A 27,976-nucleotide genomic window follows, 5' to 3' on the forward strand; every position below is an offset into this window, starting at 1 on the left:
GTTACCATGAGAATTTTGTACTGACTGGATGTCATGAACTTTATTTTTGAGCAACATACACATTGGCTTATGTTCTGGATTAATCAAATGTATGTTGCTTGGTTTCCTGAATTATCCAATGAATTACTTTTTTCGAGTAGATTTGAGATGTAGAGTATCCTGTTAGTAATTTTTTTCTAACAGTATATTTGTCACCCTCCTAGGAAGAATCCTGTCCATTTTCAACATTTCAGTCACCCTGGTGATAGTGATTATGGAAGTATGCAAGTTACATGTCAAGATGAGGCTGATGACCAACCTGAATGTCCCTATGGAGCATCCTGTTACAGGTATATAAACCTGAAATATTTGGTTGTCTATCTTTTCTCCTTAACCTGTGTTACTTATGCAGGAGAAACTGCAAGTAGCTTCTCATTTCAAGCCTTTTTAACTTAAAGTTTTTAAACTTTCACACATAATATGTTTTCATTTTCTTATGGGTAGGACTATAGTATTCTTTTAGATAATTTTAACTTCTTGTAGTTGTAGACCTCATAAATGCCTGAAATTGTTCCTCATTGCTAACTTGCAAAGATGCAAATAAAATTATTTAAAAACTGCCAGTGCTACCTCATTACACTCTGCCAGACTCCTTAGTGGGACATGAAACAATTCAGAATGTTGTCTTTGCTTCACTCAATTCCTAGTACTCTACCATTCTCGCCAACACATGAAACTCAATTTTAAGAGAAAAGTAGAAGTGCATTATATCTTATCGCTATTTGTATCATGTAATATAGAATTTATCTTATGAGATTGTGTTTGTTTCTTTTCTGGATGACTTCTTCTCCAGATAGTAATGGCTTGTTGAACATACACAAACAAGTATTTGTGTATTTATTTGTCAATCTATATTTTTAGCATAAAACAACCTTTCACAACTCATGTCATAAGTCATAACTCATGATACGCCTTTTCATTTTTAAAAAACTTTTTACTTCCTTTCCTGCTTTTTTTTAAACTATGGTTGCCACATATTTTTACCTCTATACCTGTTAGCTTATAAGCCATTGTTTTTATTATTTTCTTAAATTTTAGACACTAGCTTTCTTTTATATTTACTAATATATTTCTCATTTGGGGTACCCTAATTTCTTTGTGAAGTTTTATCCTTTTTACTGGGATCATTTTCTTTTTGTTTTAGGAAATTCTTTTTGTATTACTTGTAGTAATTCTTCCAGCTTTTGTGAGTCTGAAAATGTCCTTATTTTTATTATTTATTTATTTATTTATTTATTTTATTTAAAGTTTTTTTTTTTTTAAAGATTTATTTATACAAGCACTGGGTACAATCAGAAGTGTGGAAGGGTGAGAGAATTCACCAGAGCCAGAGTGGGGAGCAGAACAGGCAGAAGGACCGAAGTACACTGCTGAGGGGAGCAGCGGAAGTGGCAGGAGAAGTTTGCATGCTATATGGGACCCTCGCTAGCGGTCAGGGATCGAACTGGTGCTGCAGAGGCTGCTGGCAGCTTCGCAGCCCAGTGCTCAACTGCTGCGCTACCAGGGAGGCCCCTTATTTTTATTTTTATTATTTTTTTTTTTATAAATTTTATTGTTATATTCCCCATACAATTGCAGCCCCCCATTCTGACCCCAGTCCCTCCCCTCCCGCCCCTGCCCCCCTAAAAGTGTCTCTGGTTCATAGTTTTTTGTTGATTTTGATTTTCACTTTCTTATAGTTATTCATTTTCCTGGTCTCTTATTTAAGTTTTCTAGATTCCTGCTATGAGTGAGACCATCCGGTATTTTTCTTTTTCTTTTTGGCTTATTTCGCTGAGCATGATCCCTTCCAGCGCCATCCATGTTGCTGCAAATTGCATGTGTTTATCTTTTTTGAATGCTGAGTAATATTCCATGGTATATATGTACCACATCTTCTTGATCCAGTCATCTATTTTTGGGCATTTGGGTTGTTTCCAAAGCTTAGCTATTGTAAACAGTGCTGCTATAAACATAGGGGTGCAGGTGTTCTTTGGAATTAATGTTTCTGTGTCCTTTGGGTAAATACCTAGGAGTGGAATTGCTGGATCATATGGAAGCTCTATGTTTAGTAGATCCAGAAATCTCCACACAGCTTTCCACAGTGGTTGGACACGTTTGCACTCCCACCAACAGTGCAGAAGAGTTCCTTTTTCTCCACACCCTCGCCAACATTTGTTGTTGCTAGTTTTTTTAATATGTGCCATTCTCACTGGTGTAAGATGGTATCTCATGGTAGTTTTGATTTGCATTTCCCTGATGACAAGTGATGTTGAACATTTTTTCATGTGCCTGTTGGCCATTTGCAATTCCTCTTCAGAGAAGTTTCTTTTTAGCTCTTCTGCCCATTTTTTGACTGGATTATTTTCTTTGTTGTTGTTGAGTCTCATCAGCTCTTTGCAGATTTTTGTGATCAGTCCTTTATCATTAGTGTTGGGTGCAAAAATGTTCTCCCAGTTGGTGGGGTTTCTCTTTGTTTTTGTTATTGTCTCTTTTGCTGTGCAGAAGCTCTTTAATTTGATGTAGTCCCAGCTGTTTATCTTCGCCTTCACTATCACTGCTTTGGGTGATGTGTCTGTAAAGATGTCTTTGATGTGCAAATCCCGTAGTGTTTCGCCTATATTTCCTTCTATGTATTTTATGGTTTCAGGTCTTATGTCTAGTTCTTTAATCCATTTTGAGTTGATTTTTGTGTATGGTGTGAGGTAGTGGTCAAGCTTCATTCTTTTGCATGTAGCGACCCAGTTTTCCCAGCACCATTTATTGAACAAACTTTCTTTGCTCCAATGCATAGTCTTTGCTCCTTTGTCAAAGATTAGTTGACCATAAATCTGTGGGTTTATTTCTGGATTTTCTATTCGATTCCATTGGTCTGTATGTCTGTTCTTGTTCCAATACCATGCAGTTTTGATGATTATGGCTTTGTAGTATAGTTTGAAGTCTGGGAGTGTGATGCCTCCATTCCCTTCTTTTTTTTTCAGGAGAGCTTTGGCTATTCGGGGTTTTTGGTGATTCCATATGAATTTCATCAATAATTGTTCTATTTCTTTGAAGAATGACATTGAAATTTTGATTGGAATAGCATTGAATCTGTATATTGCTTTTGGAAGGATGGCCATTTTAATAATGTTTATTCTTCCAATCCATGAGCAGGGGATATCTCTCCATTTCTTTGTGTCTTCTTCTATTTCTTTTAACAGTGTTTTATAGTTTTCTTTGTATAGGTCCTTTACCTCTTTTGTTAGATTTATTCCCAAATATTTGATTTTTTTTGTTTCAATAACGAAAGGGATGGTTTTTTTGATTTCTTCTTCTTCAGATTTATTGTTTGTGTATAGGAAGGCTACTGACTTTTGTGTGTTGATTTTGTATCCTGCCACTTTACTGAACTGATTGATGAGTTGAATTAGCTTTTCTGTGGAGTTTTTGGGGTTCTCTATGTATAATATCATATCGTCTGCAAATAGTGATAGTTTGACTTCTTCTTTTCCTATTTGGATTCCTTGGATGTCTTTCTCTTGTCTTATTGCCCTGGCTAGGACTTCCAGTATTATATTGAAAAGCAGTGGTGAGAGTGGACATCCTTGTCTTGTTCCAGATCTTAATGGAATTGCTTTCAGCTTTTCACCATTGACAATGATACTGGCTGTTGGCTTGTCATAGATGGCCTTTATGATGTTAAGGTATGTTCCTTGTATCCCAAGAATTTCAAGGGCTTTTATCATGAATGGGTGTTGCACTTTGTCAAAAGCTTTCTCAGCATCTATTGATATTATCATATGGTTTTTATATTTCTTTTTGTTGATGTGTTGGATAACGTTGATTGATTTTCGGATGTTAAACCATCCTTGTGCCCCTGGAATGAATCCAACTTGGTCGTGGTGAATTATCTTATGGATACATTGTTGGATTCTGATAGCTAAAATTTTATTGAGGATTTTTGCATCAGTGTTCATTAGGGAGATTGGCCTGTAGTTTTCCTTTTTTGTGTTGTCCTTGTTCGGTTTTGGTATTAGTGTAATGTTGGCTTCATAAAACGTGTTTGGTATTGTCCCTTCCTTCTCAATTTTTTGGAAGAGTTTGTGAAGGATAGGCACTAATTCGTCTCTGAATGTTTGGTAGAATTCATTTGTAAATCCATCAGGTCCTGGGCTTTTGTTTTTGGGGAGGTTTTTGATTACCATTTCAATTTCGCTAATTGTAATTGGTCTGTTTAGGTGTTCTATTTCTTCTTTATCTAGCTTTGGGTGATTGTAGAGTTGTAGGAATTTGTCCATCTCCTCTAGATTGTTAAACTTGTTTCCATATAACTGTTCATAGTAGTTACTGATTATTCTTTTGATTTCTGCTGTGTCCGTTGTGATTTCTCCTCTTTCATTGATGATCCTGTTTATTTGTGCTTTCTCCCTTTTTTCCTTTGTGAGCCTGGCTAGGGGTTTGTCTATTTTATTGATTTTTTCAAAGAACCAGCTCTTGGTTTCATTGATCTTTTGGATTGTTTTTTTAGTTTCAATTTCATTTATTTCTGCTTTGGTTTTTATTATTTCTTTTCTTCTACTGGTTTTGGGGTTTTTTTGTTGTTCTTTTTCTAGATCTTTGAGCTTCGAGATTAGGTTGTTTCTTTGAGTTCTTTCTTGTTTCTTGATGTGAGCTTCTATTGCTATATATTTTCCTCTTATTACTGCTTTTGCTGCATCCCATACATTTAGGATATTGGTGTCCTCCTTGTCGTTCAATTCAAAAAATTTTTTAATTTCTTCTTTCATCTCCTCATTAGTCCAGTGGTCTTCCAGTAGTGTGGTTTTTAATCTCCATGAGGTAGGAAAGTTCCTTGCCTTCTTTTTATGGTTTATTTCTAGTTTGATGCCTTCATGGTCAGAAAAGATGGTTGATATGATTTCAATCTTGGTGTATCTGTTGATGTTTGTCTTGTGCCCCAGTATGTGATCAATCCTGGAGAATGATCCGTGTGCACTTGAGAAAAATGTGTACTCCGTTTTTTTGGGGTTTAGTGTTCTATAGATGTCTGTTAAGCCCAATTGCTCTAGGTCCTTATTTAGAGCTTTGGTTTCTTTACTTATTTTTTGTCTTGTTGATCTATCCATTGTTGATAGTGGTGTGTTGAAGTCTCCCACTACGTATGTGTTTTCTCTGATGTCTGTTTTCAGAGAGGACAACAGTTGTCTGATATATTTTGGTGCTCCTTCGTTTGGTGAGTATATGTTAATGAGTGTTATTTCTTCTTGAAGTATTGTCCCCTTGATCATAATGTAGTGACCATTGGGGTCTCTTTTTATCTTTTTGAGTTTGAAATCTGTTTTATCTGATATAAGTATAGCTGTTCCTGCTTTCTTTTTTGGTCCATTTGCTTGTAGGATTGTTTTCCATCCTTTAACTTTGAGCCTATTTTTATATTTTGTAGCTAAATGTGTTTCCTGGAGACAGCAAAAGGTTGGGTTTTGTTTCTTAATCCAGGCTGCAACTCTGTGTCTTTTTATTGAAGAGTTTAGTCCATTTACATTTAGAATTAATATTGATATGTTAGCATCTGTATTTGCCATTGTGTTTGTCTTTCCTTTGATTTTATTTATTTATTCTTTTAATAACTTTTTTTTTTTTTGGCCTTCTTTCATTGTTATTCGTCCCTCTGAGGTTCTGGCTTTAGGACTCCTTGTAGTATTTTTTGGAGTGGGGGTTTAGTTGCAATGAAATTCCGGAGTTTCTGTTTGTCTGGGAAAGTCCATATTCTTTCTTCAAAGAGGAAGGAGAGCTTTGCGGGATAGAGTATTCTTGGTTGGCATCTGTTTTCTTGGAGTCTGTTGACTATGTCCCTCCACTCTCTCCTTGCCCGTAGTGTTTCTTCGGAGAAGTCTGATGTCAGCCTGATTGGCTTTCCTTTGAATGTTATCTGTTTCTTCCCTCTTGCCAGCTTCATTATTTTTTCCTTGTCCTGGATTCTTGGGAGCTTTACTATTATGTGTCTTGCTGTATTTTTCCTTTCGTCGTGGAAGTTTGGTGTTCTTCTTGCTTCTTGTATATCAATTTTCAGCTCCTCCTTCACATTTGGGAAGTTCTCTTCAATTATCTCTTTGAATATTTTCTCTGTTCCTACTTCTCTCTCCTCTCCTTCTGGTATTCCTATAACTCTTATATTTCCTTTCCTCATGGAGTCAGATAGTTTCCGAAGTCTTTCTTCATTCTTTTTCCTTCGTACTTCTCTTTCCTTTTCTGTTTTGGTTCTTTTTATTTCTGTGTCTTCAAGAGTACTTATTCGTTCTTCCATTTCATCAATTCTGCTTTCATTGCTTTTCCCAGAATTCTTTAGTTCTTCCATTAATTCTTTGATCTCCTGCATTTCTTTTACTTCCCTCTTTAGGGACTCAATTTCATTCTTCTGATTGTTGATTATTTTTCCCTTATCATTGTTTTCCTTTATGACTTCTGTCAGTTTTTTAATCACGGCAATTTTAAATTCTTTTTCTGGAAGGCTCAGAAGTTCTTCCAAGTTACTGTCATTGCAATCTGGGGGCTGGTTTTCTTTTTGTGGTGTGCTTTTTCTCTGGAGAGTTGCTAGGTTGCGTGTGGTTCTTCTCCTCCCTACTGTCTGTTTTCTAATTTGCCGTATGCGTTGGGACACTGTGTTGTTGGGACTGGCCGGCATCTTGGGTGGGCTTCTCTGCTCCCCTCTGGTTCCTCCAGGAGTCATCTGTCAGTTTCAAGCAGTCTTTACTGGAGAAAGGTCCCTGTTCTAAAATGCCGATGTGGGGACACACTCCCCTGTGCGCCTGGTCTGCCCCGGCGGTGGGTTCCTGCTCCCCCTCTGGGCTTGGACTGCAGGCCAGAGGGGGTCTGGCATGGGCGAACTTCCCCCGCTCACCTCTGGCTCCTGAGGAAGCCTTCTGCAGGTAGTCTTTACTGAAGAAATGTCCCTATTCTATAATGGTGATGTGGGACACACTCCCTGCGCGTCCGGTCTCAGGCACACTCTTCTGCGTGCTTGGTCTGCCCCGGCTGTGGGTGCTCACTCTCCCTGTGGGCTCAGACTACTTGTTCGGAAGGGGCCCGGCGTGGGCTAACTCCCCAGCTGGCCACTAGCTCCTTCAGGAGCCTGTGCTGGCTTCAAGTCGCTAGGTGGCGCCAGAGATCTCTCCTAGAGCCCTTGGGGAGCTGATTATCCACCCCGTGGGACAGGGAACAGAGCGGGGATGGTAGGGTACACCTCAACGGCTTTGGGGTGCTGTGTCTGCCTTGTGCCCCACCGTCGTGGGGAACCCACGCCCCTAATTTCGTGCCCCGGGTCTCAGTTCCAAAGCCCTCAGTTCCAGGACGCGGGCTGTAGCCCAGATCAGTGGCGCGGGAATGGCGCCTTTTGAATCCTGCTCCCGTGCCTGGGCACCTGGTTCCTGCTCACTCAGGGAGGGCCTCCGCGCGTCTCCCCGCAAGCCTAGGTCGCAGGCGCGGGGACCTGGGCAGATGCGATCCGATCTGGATCCGCGTTTGCTTTTCAACTGCACTGCTTTTCAGCTCGATCCGCGCTGCTTTCCGCGCAATCCTGACCGCGATCCGCGCCTGTTTTTCCAGCGCACCGCTTTCCGCGCAGGCTTACCGGGCGGCCGGGGCTGTGTGCTGGTCCTGGCCTCCTCCTGGGCGGGGTCTCTCTTTAATGGCGCCCGGAGCTCACCTCCGAGGCGGATCCTGCGGGGTTCTCCACAGCTCCCGTTCACGGGGTGTGGTGGCTGCAATAGTTCCTTTCCACTCACAGTCCCGCTTGCTGTGTCCTTTGTTCTTGTGGGTCGTTTTAGTTTGTTGTTTTCCTCCTCTCTGCCGGTCGGAGAGTGCCGCCTCTGTGGGCAGGGGAGGGGAGCAGGGTTCTGCGCTTCCCTCCCTTCTGGTCCTCTTTTATGGCCACTTTCTTCTTCGGGCAGTTCGCTGGCGTCACCTGTTTATCTTCCGTGACCCGGTTCTCACTGGGACCTGCCGCTTTTCCTCCCTATTCACTTTTTTTTAATGGGAGATCTTACTCGCAGCGTCTCCTCGCCGCCATGTTGCTATTTTTATTTTTTAAGGTTCTTTCCATTGGGTATAAAAGTCTAGTTTGGCAAGTTCTGTTTCCTTTCATCATTTTAAAGATGTCATTCCATTAACTCATGCATTCATTAACTCTTGCATTCTTTTATGTTGAAAGTTAATTTTTGCTTCTTTGAAATCAGTGTATTTTTTCCTCTGGGCACTTTTACGATTTTTAGGATTGGTTTGACTTTCAATAGTTTAACTAACACATATGTACCTAAGTATTGTGTTTCTCTTTGTTCATCCAGTTTGGAGTTCATTGAGCTTTTATTATTTAATTTTTTTGCTAGTTTGAGGAGACTGCCTACCTGTTACCTTATAAGATATTCTTTCTGCCCACTTCTGTCTCTTTTCTCCTTCTTCTACTCCAGTTGAAAATATATTAAATCATTTGAGCACATCCCCTGTCTCTTGTATATTTTCTTTCCTCTTTGTGTCACACTGTCTAGTTGGTATTGATTTGTCTTTAAAGCTTATTGAGTTTACTAACCTTTCTTGTGTCTAGTTGACTGTTAAACCCACCCATAGAGTTTTTAACTTCATTTTTCAATTCTAGAATACCCATAATTTTTTATAGATTCTGATTTTGGTGAAATTACCCATCTTTTCACTCACTTTCTTCATTTTTTTTTTACTTTTTCCTTTTAATTCTTTAACATATTTGTCTCAATTTTTTCCAAAATTGTATTTGCTTATGAATATTCCTGGATTGGTTTTTGTTGTTGCTGTTATGACTGACTCATATTTTACTGCCTCTTTCTATCTAATAACTTTTTGTTGCAATGCCAACATTGTTTATAATAGGAACTGTAGCTAACATTTTAGATGTTAGATTCCATTAATGAGACTATCCCTATTTTTGGCAGATAGACACTAGTTATTTCTGCCCAATCAGAGATTTGGATAGGCAATCAGTGGGTTGATGCATTAATAAAAGTCTACCTTTAGTTTTTCCTCTTCCTTTAGGCTTGACTTTTTTAAACTTTTGATTGAAAGGTATGATTCTGTTTTTCTAGCTCTGCAACTTCTCTTTGGAGATTTTGAACTTAGCCCATTAGCCTACCACCCATGCATCTTCAATTTTGACATATTTCTTGAGGGAAACTAGTTATGGGTTGGTTACAGATCCCTTCTTTCTCTAGTAAGACTTTGTCTCTGAGACACTCTAAGTTGGAGATTTCATTTCACTATTTTGAAGTTTTAATCCAGACCTTAAGCCTCTCATAACTTCCTGGAACTCATCAAGCATTTCTTTGGAAAATATCAGCTTCCTGTTGGGCTTTTTTTAGTTTCCAAAATGTTGTGACACTACTATGAGACCATGGAGAACCCTATATATATTTCTTCTCAAATAGAATTCTTCCATTTGTTTCAAATTACCCTCAATCTATACCACTATCTGACAAATCTATACCATCAATCTATACCACTATCTCTAAGAGAGAAATCTGTCCATGATTGTCAGCTCACCTTGGAAGGGCTTTTCCCTCCATGAGATATTAGATTCACTAAAATTTTCATTACTCCCACAATTGTCTCAATTTACAATTACAATTTATCTCTTTTTGCTAGTTGTTCAAATAAAAGTTTTGGTTTATCGTGATAGCCTGCATCCTACTCAGAAGCAAAATTCAGCTTCTTGAGAAGAATAAAAACAAAATACAAAGGCTTGCAGCAAAATAATGATGTCAGAATATTACTGCCTTCATGTCATCAATCTCCATAAGAGGTCAGTGTAGGGAGTAGTCAAGAGAAATTATATATATAGTGTGTTCATCTTTCATCTGTTGACCTCCTTGGTGTCCTGGTTCAATTTGGAGATAAATTCTTAAGCTTATTTTCCCCTCATTAATTTTAATTACAGTTCAGAGAGATTCTTGGAGAATATTACGTATGATTGCATACTGCAACTACTGTTTTACACATAACAAAATGGAAACTAAGAAAGGTTTAGTGAGTTGCCTAAGTTGTCTGAGTCTCCTCTCTCCCCCAGTCTAGCATTTACCCATGGCAGGGCTTGCCACCACTATTGTTAGTTATGCCTTTATAAAGTATTAATAGTGATTGATTTTTTAGCCAAATGGTGAATAGCTTGAAGTTAAAAAAAAACAACCAAAAAAATTCAGATAAGGTACTTCGGTGAATTCATGAAATTTTCATATCAACAAGATATAGAAATCCTAGTTGCAGATGCAAGGTATATTTTTATACACCCTTATCAAATTATCATTTTGTGGCCAAAAACATGAGTAGTAGATTTATTTTGTGTCATTGTTAAAACTAAACTGAAGTTATATTATGATTAAGTTAGTGTTTAGAAGTCTTGATTTGCAAATACATATTATTTTGGGGGGCATATACTGGTTAGTGTTACAAAAGAATATTAGCATTATATTTTAGAAGGATAAAATGTTCTAATTTAGTTTGCTTGAAAACAAATACATGCCAGTTTCTTTGTGTAGTCATAGAAGAAAAACATTGAAGTCTCAGATCGTAAAATAACCTACAAAATCACCAAAAGTTATTATGGTTAGAAAACAAAAAAATGAGTAATCTAAAAATAGAGTTGTTGTAACCTTGTGACCAAGGTCTCCAGACTATTAAGGGGAACATATTTTCAGGGTTCAGTCATCTGTGCACATAATGGCAAAGAAATTGGACTCTTGGTGTAAAAGATCTTTCATTGATGTACACAGAGAGAGAGAGAAGAAAGGATTTCATATAACACATTCCCAAATTCTCAGAACTCCCAACAGATTTCCAATAAACTTCATTTCCCAGTATCATCCATGGTCAAAGTTTTATTACTATAAAGCAAATATGAAAACCACAAAACTACATATATGGGTATACTTCATTTTCAGCTGTTCCATCCCATGAGTAAAATGGAAAAGCAGATGTGAATCACATATTAAATGCACACTATAGTAAAATGTGAATATATCTTATATATTCATATATAGCCTATATGAATGAGATAGCTGTTTAGAAAGGACATTTAATTATTAATTTTTATGTTTTTCTAGAGTTACAGAAATTATTAACATTTTCTCTGACTTATATATTCTAAAATCTAAGAAGTTTAAATCAATTTGAAGAAATTATAACTTGAACAAACTAGTTGATGTCATTTTAAGTACCTTGCCCATTTAACTGATTTATTTCTTTTGTACTGTACTCTGCTATCTGAAAGAAGACTAGCTCAATTTATGCATTTGATTAACTTCTGGTACTTGTCTGAATTAGAACATTAGAACATTAGAACATTAGACACTTGATGTCCAGAATAACTCACTGATTGCTATGTCTACCTCTGACTGACATCCTCTGGTGCCTAATAGGATTTTATATAGTTCATTACTCCTGTTCTTGCTTGTTCAGTTAAGCACTACATTAAGACTATATATATTTTCTTGTTTGTTCAGTTAAGCACTGCATTAAGAATATACACACACACACATACACATACACACATACATATTAGAATGAATGGAATTCATTTTCAATCAGCTTAGTGTAAAAATGTAGTCAGACTCACATTACAGTTGTTTTGAATTTACAAAAATTGAAAATGCCTTTCAATTTGGTAAGGCCCTGAGGTGGAACAAGCTAGGGTATTTAGAAAAGCACACAAAGCTCAAGAGGAATAGTGAGGAGGAAAACAGTGGGAAATGAAGTCAGAGAAGCACTTGTAGGGTATGTGAAGAGTTTTTTGAGAAGCTATTGGAAGATTTTGAATAAGAAAATAACATGATGCCAGTTATTTTTAGAGAATTACTCTGGTTGCTATGTGGAGAACGAACTTGTGGAGGGCAAGAGAGCAAAGAGGGATAATCAGTTAAATTCTGTGGTGCTTCAGGCAAGAGGTGATGTGGGGATGACTAAGGCAGTAAAGGCAGAGGAAGTTAAGAAGTTGGTCTGGTTTCAAATATATTTTAAAGGTTGAAATGGCAATTTCCTCTTTCTGTAGTGTTCTTCCTTCAGATATATGTAATTCATATGTCTATATCACTAAAATGAAATGTTTCAGAATGTGTATTTTAATGGAAGAGCTAACAGAAACCCTGGTGTAGTTAGGGGTATGTAGCTCTATGTTCAGGACCCAAAGATTAATGTTAATAATTAACAACAATGCAAAAAAAAATCAAAAGATCTGAGGCATGCTGAGCTACAGAAAATGCCATTTGTGAAAAAGGTTGATGTAAATCTTTTATGAATGAATTCTGAGTAAATATTTCCATTCATTATTAGGAAACAATCCTGGATGAAATTTAGCATTGTCCATGAAAGTTGATTCAAATGCTCATATTCCCCTTAAGAGCTAAATAGAATTGCTATTTAGTTTTAACCTAGACTTACATGAAAAGGACATTCAGCCTTGTTGTGAAATAACTGATTTTTGAAAATGGAATATGCATAGAAAAATGTTAGAAAATATTCTATAAATGTGTAAAGTACAATTGGGGCAATATTCAACTATAATAATTGTGGGTATTGAAGGCAAAATTAAGCTACTTGGTATTAATTGGTAATTACTTTTATTGGCATAGAGAGTTTTTATACATTGTCAGCTATCAAAGTGAAATTGATTTCTGTTTCTATAAAAATACCTGACACCTGTAAAATGCTTAATAGTCTACAAATGTTTATACACATTTCCTTATTTAACCATTGGAACAACCCTGTGTGAGGCAGGCAATATTATCTCTGCTTTACAGATGAGGAATTGGAGACTTGGTTCATAGGATTTGCCCTGAACCATACAACTATTAAATGGTATGCTTTGAATTTAGTTTTGGCTCTTTTGATCCCCCCAAACTTATGCCCTTCCATACCATAATGCTGGTGATCTAAAATTTAGCAAGCTAGATGAGAATAGGCCCAAGACACTGTGGCATATTTCTCCTCAGCATTTTAGGAGGACTCTGTGTTCTTTGTTGACCTGGGTGATTGATTGATTAGAACTAAGTGTCTTATGGTGATGAGCCGTCAGTATCTCAGAAACCTGACTGCAGTGGGCTCTGCTTAATGTGACTGTCAGATTTTCATTGTTTCCTGGGGAAGTAATATAACTTATTAATTGCAGGAAATTATAATATGTTTTAGTCTTAGGTTTGTGTAAAAAGATTAGTAAGTACTTGGATTATTAACTTTATAGGTATGACTCTAAAACAATTTCAGCATGTTGTATTCTTTTCAAATTAATGAGAATAGGCATTTTCTGGACTATTAGTGATAGGGAAACTGCATTTCCAAGGATAGATTTTGGAGAAATCAGGATCCATGCATAAGGGTTTATTAGAAAAAAAAGAGTAAGTATTGACATTAACTCAAGAAAACTCATTAGTAGTCTAGAAATTATTAGAAACTTTTTTTTTTGTACTATAACCAATGAGAATTGTAATTTTTGGTTAGTATTACAGGTGATTCTTGTAATTGTAGTCAACAATCATTTTCTTAAGAAATAGTAAGGAGCAAAACATGTCTGTTTTTCCTATTAAATAGAAAAAAAACTCCATCACTTTTGAAACTAATAAAAGTATAATTAAAAAAAATTTGAAAAATTGTGGGTGGTAATCATCAATTTTCAGTAGGTTTGAAGTTTTTTAAATGAAAAGTTACCAGTGTATTTACCAAAATAAAAAATAATTTTTAAAAAGTTACCAGAAATAATCTCACCAAATGCAAAAACCAGACAAGTAATAACACAAAAAAGAAAGAAAATTACATACCAGTATGGCTGAAGAACATAGCTGCAGAAATCCTCAACAAAACACTATCAAATCAAATTCAACAATACATACTATGACCAAGAGGGATTTAGTCTAAGGATGCAAGGTTCAACATATGTAAATCTGTTAACGTAATATATTATGTCAACAAAAGGCACAAAAAATGGTCATATACATAGATGTAGAAAGAATTTGATAAGATTCGGCACCCATTTATGATAAAAACTCTTAATAAAATGGGAATGAAAGGAACACACCTCAACTTAGTAAAGGCCATGCACTACAAACCCGTACCTAATATTGTCAATGGTAAAAAAAATTAAGCTTTTCCTTTAAGATCAGGAACAAGAAGATTATCCACTCTCATCACTTCTATTTAATTTAGTGTTAGAGATTTTAGCCAGGGCAATTAGATAACAATAAGAAATAAAAGGAATCCAAAATAGAAGAGAAACTATCATTATTTATAGATGATATGATTGTACATATATAAAATCCTAAGATTTTATTAAAAAAACTAATAGAAACAATAAGTGTAGGCCACAAAATCAATATACAACACTCTGTTGTATTTCTGTATGCAAACAATGAGCAGGAAGAAAAATATTAGGAAAACAATTTTATTTATAATCGCATCAGAAAGAATTAATTACCTATGAATACAACTAACAAAGAAGGTGAAATAGCTGCACAACAAAAACTACAAGTCACTGTTAAAAGATAAAGAATAAGACCCAAAGAGATAAAAAGATATTCCATGTTCATGAATGGGGAAAATTAATAGTAAAAATGTCCATCTTACAAAAAGCAATGTGCAGATTTAATTTGTAAATTGCACATTAAAGAAGCTTGAACAAAATACTAATATGTATATTGAACCACAAAACCTCCAAATAACTAAAGCAATCTTGAGACATCATATTACCTGGACTAAAAAGTAGCCACACATATCACTAGAATAAAATCAAGAGTCCAGAAATCAACACACACGTATATCAACACTTAATCTATGAGAAAAGTGACATAACCTGACAGTGGAGAAAAGAAAATCTCTTTAACAAACTGTCAGAAAAACTGGACAGCCACATGCAAAAGAATGAAACTGGATCAATCTTTAATACCATGCACAAAAAATAAATTCAAGATGGATTAAAAACATGACTGTAAGACCTAAAGTCATAAAATATATAGAAGAAAACATAGATAAATACTTTTCATGATATCGGTTTTAGAGATGTCTTTGGGGATATCAACAGCAAGGAAACAAATGCAAAAGCAGACCATTGGAAGTACATTAAATTAAAAAGCTTCTGCACAACAAATGAAAATATCAGCAGAACAAAAAGACATTCTGCTGAATGGGAGAATATGTTTGCATAGCATACATCCCATAAGGAGTTAATATCCAAGGCATATAAAGAACTCATGCAACTCAGTTACAGAAATACAACCCAATTAAAAAATGAGCAGAAGATCTGAATAGTTACTTCAACAGACATACAAAGACCAACATGAACATGAAAAAATGCTCATCATAACTTATTATTAGGGAAATGCAAATTAAAACCATAATGACATATCACCTCACACCTATGAAATAGCATACATCAAAAAGACTATTAACAACAGCACTGGCAGGGTGTGGAGAAAAAGGAACCCTCATACACTGTTGGTGCGAATGCAAATTGGTGCAACCATTTTGAAAAACTGGATAGAACTTCCTCAAAAAATTAAAAATAGAACTGCTATTTGATCCAGCAATCCCACTTCTGAGTAGCTATCTGAAGAATATTGAGTTGAATTATTCATCAACATGAATAATTATATGCACTACAATGTTTACAGCAACATTATTTACAATAGCTAAGATAAAGAATAAACCTAAGTGCCCACTAATAGAAGAGTAGATAAAGATGTGACATATATACATAATTGGGATACTATTTAGCTAGAAGGGAAGATGAGTTTGCTACTTGCAACATAATAAAAAGAACTTGAGGGGGTTGTATGAAGTAAAATATGTCAGGAAATAAACACAAATATTTGATGATTTCACTATAGATGGGATGTAAGAAACAAAGCAGATGAGCAGAAAAACAAAACAAAACAAAAATAAACCAATGGACACTGACAACAGAACTGATATTACCAGGGAGGAAGAGGGTGAGAGTAAGAGTGGAGGGATTCTATTGGGTTGTGATGAATTTAAATTTTTTTTTTTTGTAAATAAAAGCAAAACAAAAACTAAAACAAATTCTCCCCTCCCCACCAAAAAAAAAAAAAAAATTGCCTCAAATGAACAGCAATATTTTTTAGATTATCGGTGGAAAATACCTTTGGTATTAATATCTTTAATTTTCTGTTCCTCCTCCCCTGATGTCCAGGGCTAACTGCACTTTAATTAAGACTGAATTAAGCAAGTCAGTGACCTGCTCCATTGTGTTCAGTAGGGAAAGATCTTCTCACAAATATTGATTACAACTTTGGTTGCAGAGTTCTTCATCACATTTAAGTTGTCCAGTTTATTTTTCTCAATCTTGAAGTTTCTTTTCCATGAAAAGTTCAAATTTGGGTTAAATATTCCCACACCTGATCTTTGGTAGAATCTTTTTCCCTACTTTTCGAAATTGTTGAATTATGACCCTAATTAACTGTGTGGTTGTACTCTTAGGCTGTTTATCGCTTTCATTTTAGAAAAGGTTATCAAACAAAAAAAAAGAGATTTTAACAATAAGAAATGTCACTGACAACTGACTCTGTGCTTCGTGTGTAATAAGCACCCTGTGGCAATTTCTTGGACCAGTGATGAATGATGAATCGATGGCTGATGTTAATTACTTACCACCTCCCAAACCCTTCGACTAAGCACTTTCTGTGTGTTCCTGGTGAGCCCTTGTGTGAACCACCCACCTCAGCACTTACCTATTGTTATTGTCCACCAGCTCTCTTTTGTAAGTCCCCTACATGAGAGGTGCCCTTCAAGTAGATCATGATCAACTAGCTAGTACTTGGTATTTTTGCTGTTTGGACAGGTTTGCATAATGTCTTGTATGTGTAATGTTTCCAAGCATTTGTTTAACAATTAAAATAATAGCAATCAATAGAACATATGATCAAAAGTAGATGTTTAAATAGTAATTCCGTTTGATAATGGAATATGTTATATGAATTTCTCCACACGGTTTTGGAGAAAACAGGGAAAATTCCTGCTTCTCATAACAATTGAGTGGTATTCTTTGGAGAGACATTACTTAAAAGCTTTTATCTTTGGATTTAAAAAAGCCATAATAGTATCCCATTAGACATCACTCGTTTATCTGATACGTTGTATAAAAAATTTTTATATTATCACCGTTTTTATATATGTGACATATACCATTGACATTTTAGAAATACAATCTGCTTTAGGAATATAATATATTTTAATTGTTTCAACCTATCTTTCTATAGAGTATAAGTTATGAGGGAAGAACCCCGTGTGGCTCACTGCTCTCTCTGTGCATCTAGAAATATGCCTGGCAGGGAGTAAGCACTCAGTAAATGTTATAATTAAAAACCACACAAAAAAATTGCTTTTTAATAAAAGGCTTATTGGGGTCTAATTTTATTTGTAGGTTGATGAATGTTCTAGTTTAATTTAAATAGTCTTAACTAATTTTTAATAATTGGAAAAACAGATCTTACTTTTCTTTTTTTAGGAAGAATCCTCAGCACAAGATAGAATATAGACACAGTACACTTCCAGGTAGGTAATTTTCCTTCAGGAAACTCAAAATGAAACCTTCAAGTTATTCTCTTATTAAACCTAGGTAGTTTCCAATTGTGAATATTTTTTTATCTTTGTTTCTGTGAATTTATTAAGTTGATAATTTCAGTTTTTCTTAGGTTAAAAAAAACTATAAAACTTTCATATAACAAAGTTTCTGCCATCATTGTCTAACAATATATGTTTGTCCTTGTATCTATGAGGATTCTTTTGTTTGCAAGTACCTAAAAACAAAATATCAAACTGACCTAAATGATAATGAGTATTTATTGACATCAGTACTGAAAAATACAGAAGTAAGGCTGAATTTAGACAAGATTTGTTGCTTGGACTCATACAAAATGTCAATAATGTCACCAACAACCCAATTTCCTTCTGTCAGTCTGTCTTTAGAAGGGTCATTATTATCCTAAAGCTGACTTCTTTCCCCATGGGATAGAGAAAAAACAATGTTCACTCTTACTCATTTGGGAGGATAGGCACCTGTGTTTACATCAAAGAAGAGGGAGAATGAATACTTTAGTTGTTACTGACCCTAAGAAAAATCACAAAATTCACTTTTTAAAGTTGATTTAGGCCTCATTTTTACTCTTGACCCAGTCACTTTCACCACTGATTAATTTGTATCACTTCTGGAGCCAGGTAGCCCAATAGAAACTAATGTTTTGGGGAAAGGAGAAAGAGGAATAGAAACTAGGAAGCAACTATTGATTGTCCATCTGTCCTGTTTACATCAATTCATTTTACCTTCTGTTTCCCCTCCTTCCAAAAGCTATTATTTTTTCCCCTTTAACAAATTCTGGCTTCTTTGTATCATTTATGTCAGTAGCCAATTCAGCATGCACTATTGAGAGAAAAAGAATAAAAATGTGTAATACTATCCAGGCTATGCCCACATATGTTTGTATACACTAACCTTTAACCAAGTGATACAAAGAATTAATTTCACCATAAGGGAATTCCATTTGAGATTTCTTTTTTTTTTTTTTTAATATTTATTTATTTATTTATTTATACAAGCACTGGGTACAGTCAGAAGCGCGGGAGGGTGAGAGAATTCACCAGAGCCAGAGCGAGAGCAGAACAGGCAGACTGACGAAGTACACTGCTGAGGGGAGCAGCGGGCATGGCAGGAGGGATCTGCGCGCCATGTGGGACCCTCGCCCAGTGGCCAGGGATCGAACCGGCACTGCAGAGGCTGCGGGCAGCTTTGCAGCCCAGCACTCAACCACTGCGCCACCGGGGAGGCCCCCATTTGAGATTTCTGATTGAAATACAACTTAGTGCTTTAGTACTCCTGAGACAAATATTCAGTGCTCATTTTATCTGAGTCATTATGGTATGGAGGTTATATATTTCTCTTATACTTTCATTCTTGATTGCATTTATAATATGGAATATTTAAAGTCTAATTGTCAGCATTTAAAATACTGTCAAGTCATTAATGTGGCACCACTAACAGGACATAGAGCTGAATTCCAGAGCTGACTTTTCCCTTGTCATGATATTGACTTTTCAGGTGCTTTTACCTAAAGCACAATGTGCCTGTTACTGCTCCAGCAATTTCTGTATGATGATATTATTAGATTCTGAACCTTCCATGAAAGGCGCATGAATGTTCAAATGTAAATGACAATTTGAGGAATCAAATGGGGTTCTTCTGATTAATGTGGCTGATGGTTTCAACAGATAAGCCTACCCATTAAATTTCTAAAGAAATTCAGGGTTCACTGAGGCTGAAGCCTCCTTCAATTAGCAGAATTTAAACAAGACTATAATACAATTCCCTGTGTTGATAGGCAGGCTAGTGATCAAAAGTGTAGGTCATAATAAGAAGGGTTTCTGTAAAACTAAAGGTGATTGTTGATTTTTAAGTGGTTCATTTGTTCATCCATTCAACAAATATATATATACTAAGTTCCTTATATGTGTTAGGCACTATTGTAGGAGCTGAGAATAAGGTGAAGACAATGGTACTGTGCTCCTGCAGAATTTAACCGAGGTGGACAGTGCACATGAAATAATTATATGATGTCACGAGTGATAAGAAAAATAAAACTGTAGGGACGCCCTGGTGGCACAGGCAGTTGAGTGCTGCGCTGTGAAGCTGTCCGCAGCCTCTGCAGCTCTGGTTGGATCCCTGCTGGTGGGTGAGAATCCCACATGGCTCAGCAGACCTCTCTTGTCTTGCCTGCTGCTCCCCTCAGCAGTGTATTTCGTCAGTCTGCCTGTTCTGTTCCCTGCTCTGTCTCTGGTGAATTCTCTCACCCTCCTGCACATATGGCTTATACCCTGGTTCTTGTATAAATAAATAAATCCTTAAAAAAATGTTCCTTTAAAAAAAAGAAAAATAAGGCTGTGTAAAAGAACAGAATGGCGTGGTGTGTATGGGGAGGCGGTGCCATTTCCAATAGGATAGTGAAGAAGGATTCTATATGATAACTGACATTAGCACAGAGGCCAGAAGTAGAGAGCAATGCTGGTAATTATCTGAAGGAAGAGTATGACAGGCAATGGAAATAGTGAGATCAAAAGCCCTAGAGATGATCCTGCTTTCTAGTTCGAGGAATAGCAAAGAGAGAGTAACGTTGGAACAAAGAGGGTAAGTAGAAAGTGGTAGATGAGGTCAAAAGGCTAACAGTGAGTGAGTTGTATAGGGTCTTAGAGGCCAAGACTTACTAATGAGGACTTCATGTATTATTCAGAGTGAGATAGAAAGCTGTTGGAAGATTTTCTGGCTAGTTCTCTGCTTGTGAATAGGCAAGAGTGGGAGCAGGGAAATTAATTAGGAAGCTGTTGGGATAAGCCAGGAAGAAGTTGATGGTATTTGGATCAGGGCATTGGAGTGGATTTGGTGAGAAGTGCTAGTATATTTTGGAGATTGAGATAACAGGATCTCTTGAAATACTGGATATTGGGTTTTTAATGAGTGGATATTCAAGAATGACTCCAAGAATTTTTATTAAAAAAAAGGTTGGAGAAGTCATATACTCAAGACTGATACAAGAATGACCAGATTTGGATGATAAGACTCAAGAGTTGTGTTCTGGAAATGATATATGTCAGATGCCTATTAGTCATCCAAACAGAGATAATATACCAGCATTCAGATAAATGAATCTGGAGTTAAAATGAGAGGTCAGGGCTTACGATACAAATTTGGAGATTTAGGATATAAGACTGTGAGAAATTACCCAAAAGTGTATAGAGAACTGGACATTCCAAATTTAGAGCTTGGGAAGATGAAAATGATTGCGCAAAAGAGACTGAGAAAGAGCAGTCAAAATAGGAAGAGAACCAGAAGTTGTTTCAATCTCTCTCTCTCTCTCTCTTTCTCTCTCCTCTGCCCCCTTTCTTGTAAATCTGCTGACATCATTTTCTGAATCTGAAAGGAAACTCTTTATTGAGGTATCATGAGTTATGTATACGACATACTTCTAAGAGCAAATGGACAAGAACAGAGATATTAATGTTCTTGACTCCTCACTCCCTCCCCCAACTGCAAACTGCTCTCTAAATGTTTTTTAAATGTATTCTATCATAAAAATAATATTAGAATTGAGATTAGCTAGACTTAAAACATGTCCTCAAGATGCTTTCAGCAGATAAGAAATGTATACAAATACAGTGCAAGATTTCCCTGAAGGTTCTGTGGGCTTTCTATTTTGTGTAATAAGAATTATGCAAGAAACTCAGGGAGAAATTTGATGCTCAATTTAAGATAGTTATGTTAAAATTGAGCTTGACATTTATATTCTGCTTTTTGTTAGTTTTTACTTCTATTTGTAATTATTATAACTACTATTATTATTATTCTCAAATCCTCCCTGGAATGAATAGAGATTAAAGTTAAGAAAAATGTACTGGGACATGGGAGTTAAGAGGACAGATAACTTACCTTCTCATCATTCTAATTTTCCCCCACCACATTCCTTGACTTTCATTTATATCTGTCTATAATATATCAGTATCTTAGGAAGAAATTAAAGCATCTACAAAAGTATAGACATTAATTTTTTAAAAAGATTTATTTATTTATGCATACAAGAGCTGGAGTGTAGGTCAGAGGTGGCGGGGTGAGAGGATTTACCAGAGACAGAGTGGGGAGCATAACAGGCAGATCTACTGAAATACACTGCTGAGGGGAACAGCATGTGAGACAGGAGAGGTCTGCTGCACCATGTGGGTCAGCTCCCTGGATGGGGATTGAACTTATGCTGCAGTGGCTGCAGATTGCTTCTTAGTGCTGCATCTTAACCCCTTGCACCACCATGGATGCCCAACATTAATTATTTTTAACCCATACATAAGCTGTTCATCACAGGACTTGTTTTCTTCCATTCAGAACATATCTAGATAGAAGCTCTCTGCTTATTTTTTAAATGTTCCACATCATCCTGGAGTCTCTCACTGCCTTATTTTAAACCAACTCTCTACTCACTGAAGGGAAAAAAATTAAACAGAGTGGAATGGGGGAAGAAATGAATTCAGAATAGAAGAATTCTATTTAAGTATTATATAAAAATTTGTAAATTCTAATGACTATTACCATAGTAATCCTAGTCTTACCGAAACAAGAACTGTAAGAATATCTTAGATCTTTATGATCTAAAATAAATCTTTGAAAATACATAAATTTATGTCTTTTCAGTTGCTCTTAACCCTTGTGTGTATTGATCAGATTGTGAAAAGATTTCCATGATAACAAACCACAAATTTCAGCACTCTGCGACAATAAATAGTTGTATTTCTCCTGTATTGTTATAACTGCATATTGGCTGGGGCCCTTTTGCAAGTGTGTCCTCATTTTGGAATGAGAATCAGCCCCTGCCTGGGACACATTGTTCTCACAGTAGAAGGCATATGGCGATTGCAGAACCACAGAAAGGAGAAAACTCCCTGGAAGAGGCACATTCTACTTCTACTCACTTTTCTTTGGCCAAGTCTGCTGTCAGTGGGGTTTGGGAAAAATAACCATATCACAGGAAGGGGCAGTGAAAAACTCTGACAATACTGCTTTCTACCATTCTGGAAGACAGGGCAGCATGATTATGATCATGATGTTTTTAACCATTATTAGAAATCTCACAGGATTCTTTATCAGGAGTTTCTTAGGAAGCTCATGATAGGGAAAGTTAGAATAATAAATAACCAATGGTCTTTTTAATTCCCTCTCTAAAAATTTAGAGTGGTTAGCTCTGTAGTAATAAATTCATTCTTTTGATGGAGAAAAACATTTTACTGTATGACATCTCTAAAGCCAGCTTGAGTGGCAGTTGATGTGTACTAAACTTATGTTTTTCAGTGAGTAACACTTCAGATGAAGACAATGATAATGTTGGACAACCCAATGAGTACAACCTGAATGACAGCTTTCTAGATGATGAGGAAGAAGAATATGAGCCAACAGATGAAGATTCTGATTGGGAACCAGGAAAGGAAGACCAAGAGAAGGAAGATGTGGAAGAGCTTTTGAAAGAAGCCAAAAAGTTTATGAAAAGAAAAAAGTGACCCTTCTCTGCAATAATTTATGGCTCCCATTAACTCAACTTTATGGAGGAAAATTTCAGGAACTAAGGAGGCACTTAGTCAACAATTGTTTTCCTTCTTTTTATAGTTATGACTTTACTATTGACTCTTTACAAATGAAACATTGAAATGTCAACCTTCAATGAAGTGGATGGATTTTGTTTTGTTGCTTTGCCTTTTTTAATCCTCTGTAAAGTACCTGGAAGTAGGAAACAGAGAATTAAAGAGTGGTTATTTTTAATGTACATTGTGTGTTGGTAATAAAAAGTTAAAGCTACACAGGTTGCACAAAACTGTTTTTTTTTTTTTTACCTTTCCCCAGAAAGTCTGTCTTTATAGAATACTATGCAAGTATAACCAAACAAATTACATCATGAGTGAAAAAGCATGCTTTTTTCATTGCCATCGAAGTAATTCTTCAAGCAGAGCCAGATTTTGAAAAATGACAGCCATCATACAGTGATTATTTTTCTGATACCCTAGGTGTGAATTTTGCAATTTATTCTGTTAGTCTCACTCTTAGAAATGTGGGGAAATTAGAACCAAATGAATACTGAAAGTAAATTAGACTATAGAAATGTTCACCATGCAGGGAGTGTTATTTTGTGACCTACCTATGTAATTTACTGTATGTCTGTCTGAGTTTAAAGATAGAAAGACTCAAAGAATTTAATAGTTCCTTTTTCAACTAAAGTGCTCCCTGATTATTTTAACTCCCAATATGCTCCTTAAGAATATAGAAATGATGGGGCCTCCCTGGTGGCTCAGTGGGTTGAGCGCAGCACTGTGAAGCTATCCGCAGCCTCTTCAGCACAGGTTCAATTTCGGGCTGGCCAGGGAGATTCCCACATGGTGCAGCAGACCTCTCCTGTCATTCCTGCTGCTCCCCTCAGCAGTGTATTTTGGTGGTCTGCCTGTTCTGCTCCCTGCTCTGTCTCTGATGAATCCTCTCACCCTCCTGTGCCTCTGGCCTGTACCCCAGCTCTTGTATAAAAATAAATAAATCTTTTTAAAAAAGAATATAGAAATAAATTTTAACTCTAATTTTCTCAATGACAGATTTTTGTTTTGTTCTCAGATAAAAGTAGTAAGTTGTCTGCCAGATTTCAGAAACTCCTTTCTTTAATTTTATGAAGTATATATTTTTTCTTAAACTACTTTATCCCTGTAATTATCTTCATTTTAGGTGATTTAGAATTTCTGAAATATAGTAACATTTGGGTATGTGTACACAGTGTAGTGGGCATATTATTGAAATTATAAAACATTGAACCAAAAGTGTCCTTGTTAAACACTAACGTTTTCTATTCTTAGAGACCTAAATGTTTATATCTTCAAAGTGCAAGAAAATAATATTGATTATACTATTTTCTTAGTGCTTTCAAATATATTTCCAGGTGATTATATAGTATTAAAATTTACTTATGCTGACAAATAATAGATAAATATTGTTCAAGGCTATTATTACTTATCATTCTGACTTTGCCTCTATTGTTATATGGAAACTCATTTTCTCTTTCTGATGGGGATTTGACAAAACTGTGACTAAAATATTTGAACTTACTCTCATCCCTGCACTTAGTCCTTAAATATTCATTAATTCACTCAGATATTTTCCAAAGGAAAGTGGCAACATCTAAATGTACAATGAGCTGATGAATGGATTAATAAAATCTGGTTTTGTGGGTATCCTTGAAAACAATTTCCAGTGGGAATGTGTGTGGGCTTCTCCACACCAATAAGCAATTTTCAGACACCATCAGTTTGTCCTAAGAATTCAACTCAGTTATGGCTGAGAGAGCTTCAGATCCCACAGATTCAGTCTCCCAAAATCATCTTCCATTTAAGATGACAACTGCAAGGCCATTATGCCACCTGGGTTTTTGACCAATTGGCTGCAGTTGGGAGGTTCCCATAACCCTCTCTTCCTCACCCTTCAGGTGCTCGTCCAAGTCCAGTTTATTACCTGTGCTTCTGACCAACAGGCTATAAACTGAGATTACTAGGTCACCTTCCTCAGGTTCAATTAATTTGCTAGAGTGGCTCACAAAACTCAGGAATCTCATTTAGTCACTAGATCACTGGATTACAAAGGGATCTAATTCAGAAAGAGTCTGATGAAAGAGAGATACATAGAGCAAGATAAGGGGGAAAGGAGTGGCGTGCCCATGCCCTCTCCAGACGTGCCATTCTCCCCAAATGTTCACTTGTTTACCAATCCAGAGCTCTGGATCCTCCTCCTCACAGGTTTTTCTGGAGTCTTTATTACACAGGTCAGACTGACTAAACCATTGGCCACAGGCAATTAAACTCAACCTCAAGCTCCTTTACTCTCCCTGAAAGTTAGGGGGCAGGGCTAAGAGTCCCACTATTAATACTGGTTTCCTTGGTAACCAGTTCTCATCCTCAGGTATTCCCCAAAGTCATCTCATTCACCTAACAGGAGCCACCTATATCACTCCCAACACTTAGGATAGTCCAAGGTTTTGGGGAGCTGTGAGCCAGGAGCTGTGGATGCAGACCAAATATATGTAAGAAATGTATACTTTGGTCATCTGAATGACCAAAGATATGTATTTTATTACACTATTGCTGTAGCATATTTAAACAATGGATTTTTTTTGGCTATAAGAACTGAAGTATTGATACATACTACAACATGGTTGTATCAATACTATTGATACATACTACAACATGGTTGAACTTGACAACACTATGCTAAGTGAACTCATTTATGTGAAATGTCCAAATTAGGCAAATTGATGAGATAGAAGGTAGATTAGGCTATGGAGAGTGACTGCTAATGGGTAGAGGGTTTATTTTTGAAATGATAAAAATGTTCTAAAATTAGTGGTTTGGGTTGTACAAGTCTGTAATATCCTAAGATCCACTGAATTGTATACTTTCAAAGGATGAGTTTTATGCTGTATGAATTATATACCAATAAAGCTGTTATAAAAAAAGAATGCTAAAAGATGACACAGTTTTTTTTACGGAAAAACATTTAATAATAGAACATATTCTTGATAGTAAAGTAATGTAATAACTCTTGGTAGCAATTTTTTAAAGGATAGTTTGACATACACTGCATACTAATCCTAAAGACACTGAGTAGAACTAATATATAAAAAAACAACTTAATTCACTAAAGTGTAATGAAAAATTGGCACTTGTAATTGGACTCTATTTAAAATTTTTTAAAGATTTATTTATTTATGCATATAAGAGCTGAAGTACAGGCCAGAGATGGGGAGGGACTGTGTGTGTGAAAGGATTCACTGGAGACAGAGTGGGGAACAGAACAGGCAGACTGACTGAAATACACTGCTGAGGGGAGCAGCGGGCAAGTCAGGAGAGGTCTGCTGCACCATGTGGGTTGCTCCCTGGCCGGCTGGGGATTGAACTTGAGCTGCAGAGGCTGAGGATTGCTTCATAGTGCAGTGCTTAACCCCTTGCACCACCAGAGAGGCTCTATTTAAATTTTTGATTTCCATAATAGAGGGGAAACTGATGACATTAAGTTGTCAGTGGGCTCAAGAACATTAACAAAAAATTGATTCTTCAATTAATTGCCATCCTAAATAGTGGGTAAGATTGAAACTATCTTCCAGCCTCCTCTATCATGGTATATATTGTGTATATATTTCTCACCTGTGTGCTTAATTCTAAAAGCAAATATTTTTGTGTCCTTTTTTTATTAATGTATAATAACATAAGTTTCAGATGTGCATTACTAAAAATCAATGTCTGTCTATTATATTAAAGTCACCAATTCTATCCTCCTCCATACAATTGGCCCTTTTTACCCAATTGACCAACCCCTGACCCTCTTCCCTTCTGATAAACACTAATTGGTCTCATAGTCCAAAAGTTTGTTTTTGTCTTATTAGTTCATCCATTGTTTGGCTTCCCTATGTACAATATGTGAGTGAAATCATCTTGCATTTGTCTCTCTCTGTCAGACTTACTTCACTAACCATAATATCCTCTAGTTACATTGTATTGTTGAAAATGGCAGTATTTATTTATTTATTTATGTCTGAATAGTATTCCATTGTGCATACATTCACATCTTTATCCAGTCATCGGTCAATGGGCACTTAGGTTGTTTCCTTCTATTGCCCATTGTAAATGCTGCAATAAACATGAGGTGTTGCTTATATTTCTTTGAATTGGTGTTTTGTATTTTGGGAATAAAGCACCAGAAGTGGGATAACTGGATATATGGAATTTCTCCTTTTAATTTTTTGAGGAATCGCCATACTGAAAAAGCAAAAAAAAAATTTTTGTGGACTTCTTAACAAGAATTGGGTTTTCTGGGACCTTGGAAAACAGGAGATAAGATTTTTCCGTGATACAAGATACATATTGTAATGGAAACTGTAAGCACAATTTTTCCTAAATGGTGATATAAAACTGAGAAAAAATGGATAGTGACTTCCTTCCAAATAATCCACTAACACAACCTAAGGAGTGAGAAGCCACACACCCAGGTACATCCAGTCCTGCTCTGATACCATCTCATTCCTATTAAGTGTTCTTTCTTGAGATGGAATCTATAATGGGGTATGTATCTCTAGCATTTTCTTGCCAGTCTGCAGACCCAACTTACAAAACTATACCTCTGCAATTGGTAGTGAAAGGAAAGTTATAGTTAATTATTGCAGAGATCATTACTGGTATATGATTGGTCCCTCACAAAGCCTCAGATAGGCTTTCTTAAATATGCCCAGAGCAGGCCTCTTCCAATAAATGACACCTTGATGTGAAAAGCCAATTGAGGCCCTGTGGGCCTTGGGAAGTCTGTTACCATTACTTAAAGAAAGCAAATTATTTTAAGCACATTGAAAGCCTTAGTGGG

General features: G+C 36.3%; 1 protein-coding gene across 5 annotated transcripts in view; it reads left to right on the forward strand.

Moving 5' to 3' along the window:
- Positions 1–26,154, forward strand: part of APLF (aprataxin and PNKP like factor) — a 67,293-nt gene extending 41,139 nt beyond the window's left edge. For 3 of the 5 annotated variants that reach the window (XM_037527521.2, XM_037527522.2, XM_037527520.2), the window contains exons 8-10: positions 204–329; positions 17,519–17,565; positions 22,892–26,152. In XM_037527521.2, coding sequence (XP_037383418.1) covers positions 204–329; positions 17,519–17,565; positions 22,892–23,097 — 379 coding nt within the window. In that variant the 3' untranslated portion in view covers positions 23,098–26,152. Of the gene's footprint in view, positions 1–203; positions 330–17,518; positions 17,566–22,891 lie in introns of all 5 variants that reach the window. The other 2 variants (XM_054701682.1, XM_037527523.2) reach the window with 2 other exon arrangements.
- The last annotated feature ends 1,822 nt before the right edge of the window (positions 26,155–27,976 follow it).

This window comes from Talpa occidentalis, unplaced genomic scaffold (assembly GCF_014898055.3).
Source record: "Talpa occidentalis isolate TD23 unplaced genomic scaffold, MPIMG_talOcc4v2.1 talOcc4.5, whole genome shotgun sequence".
NCBI classification, from domain to species: Eukaryota; Metazoa; Chordata; class Mammalia; order Eulipotyphla; family Talpidae; genus Talpa; species Talpa occidentalis.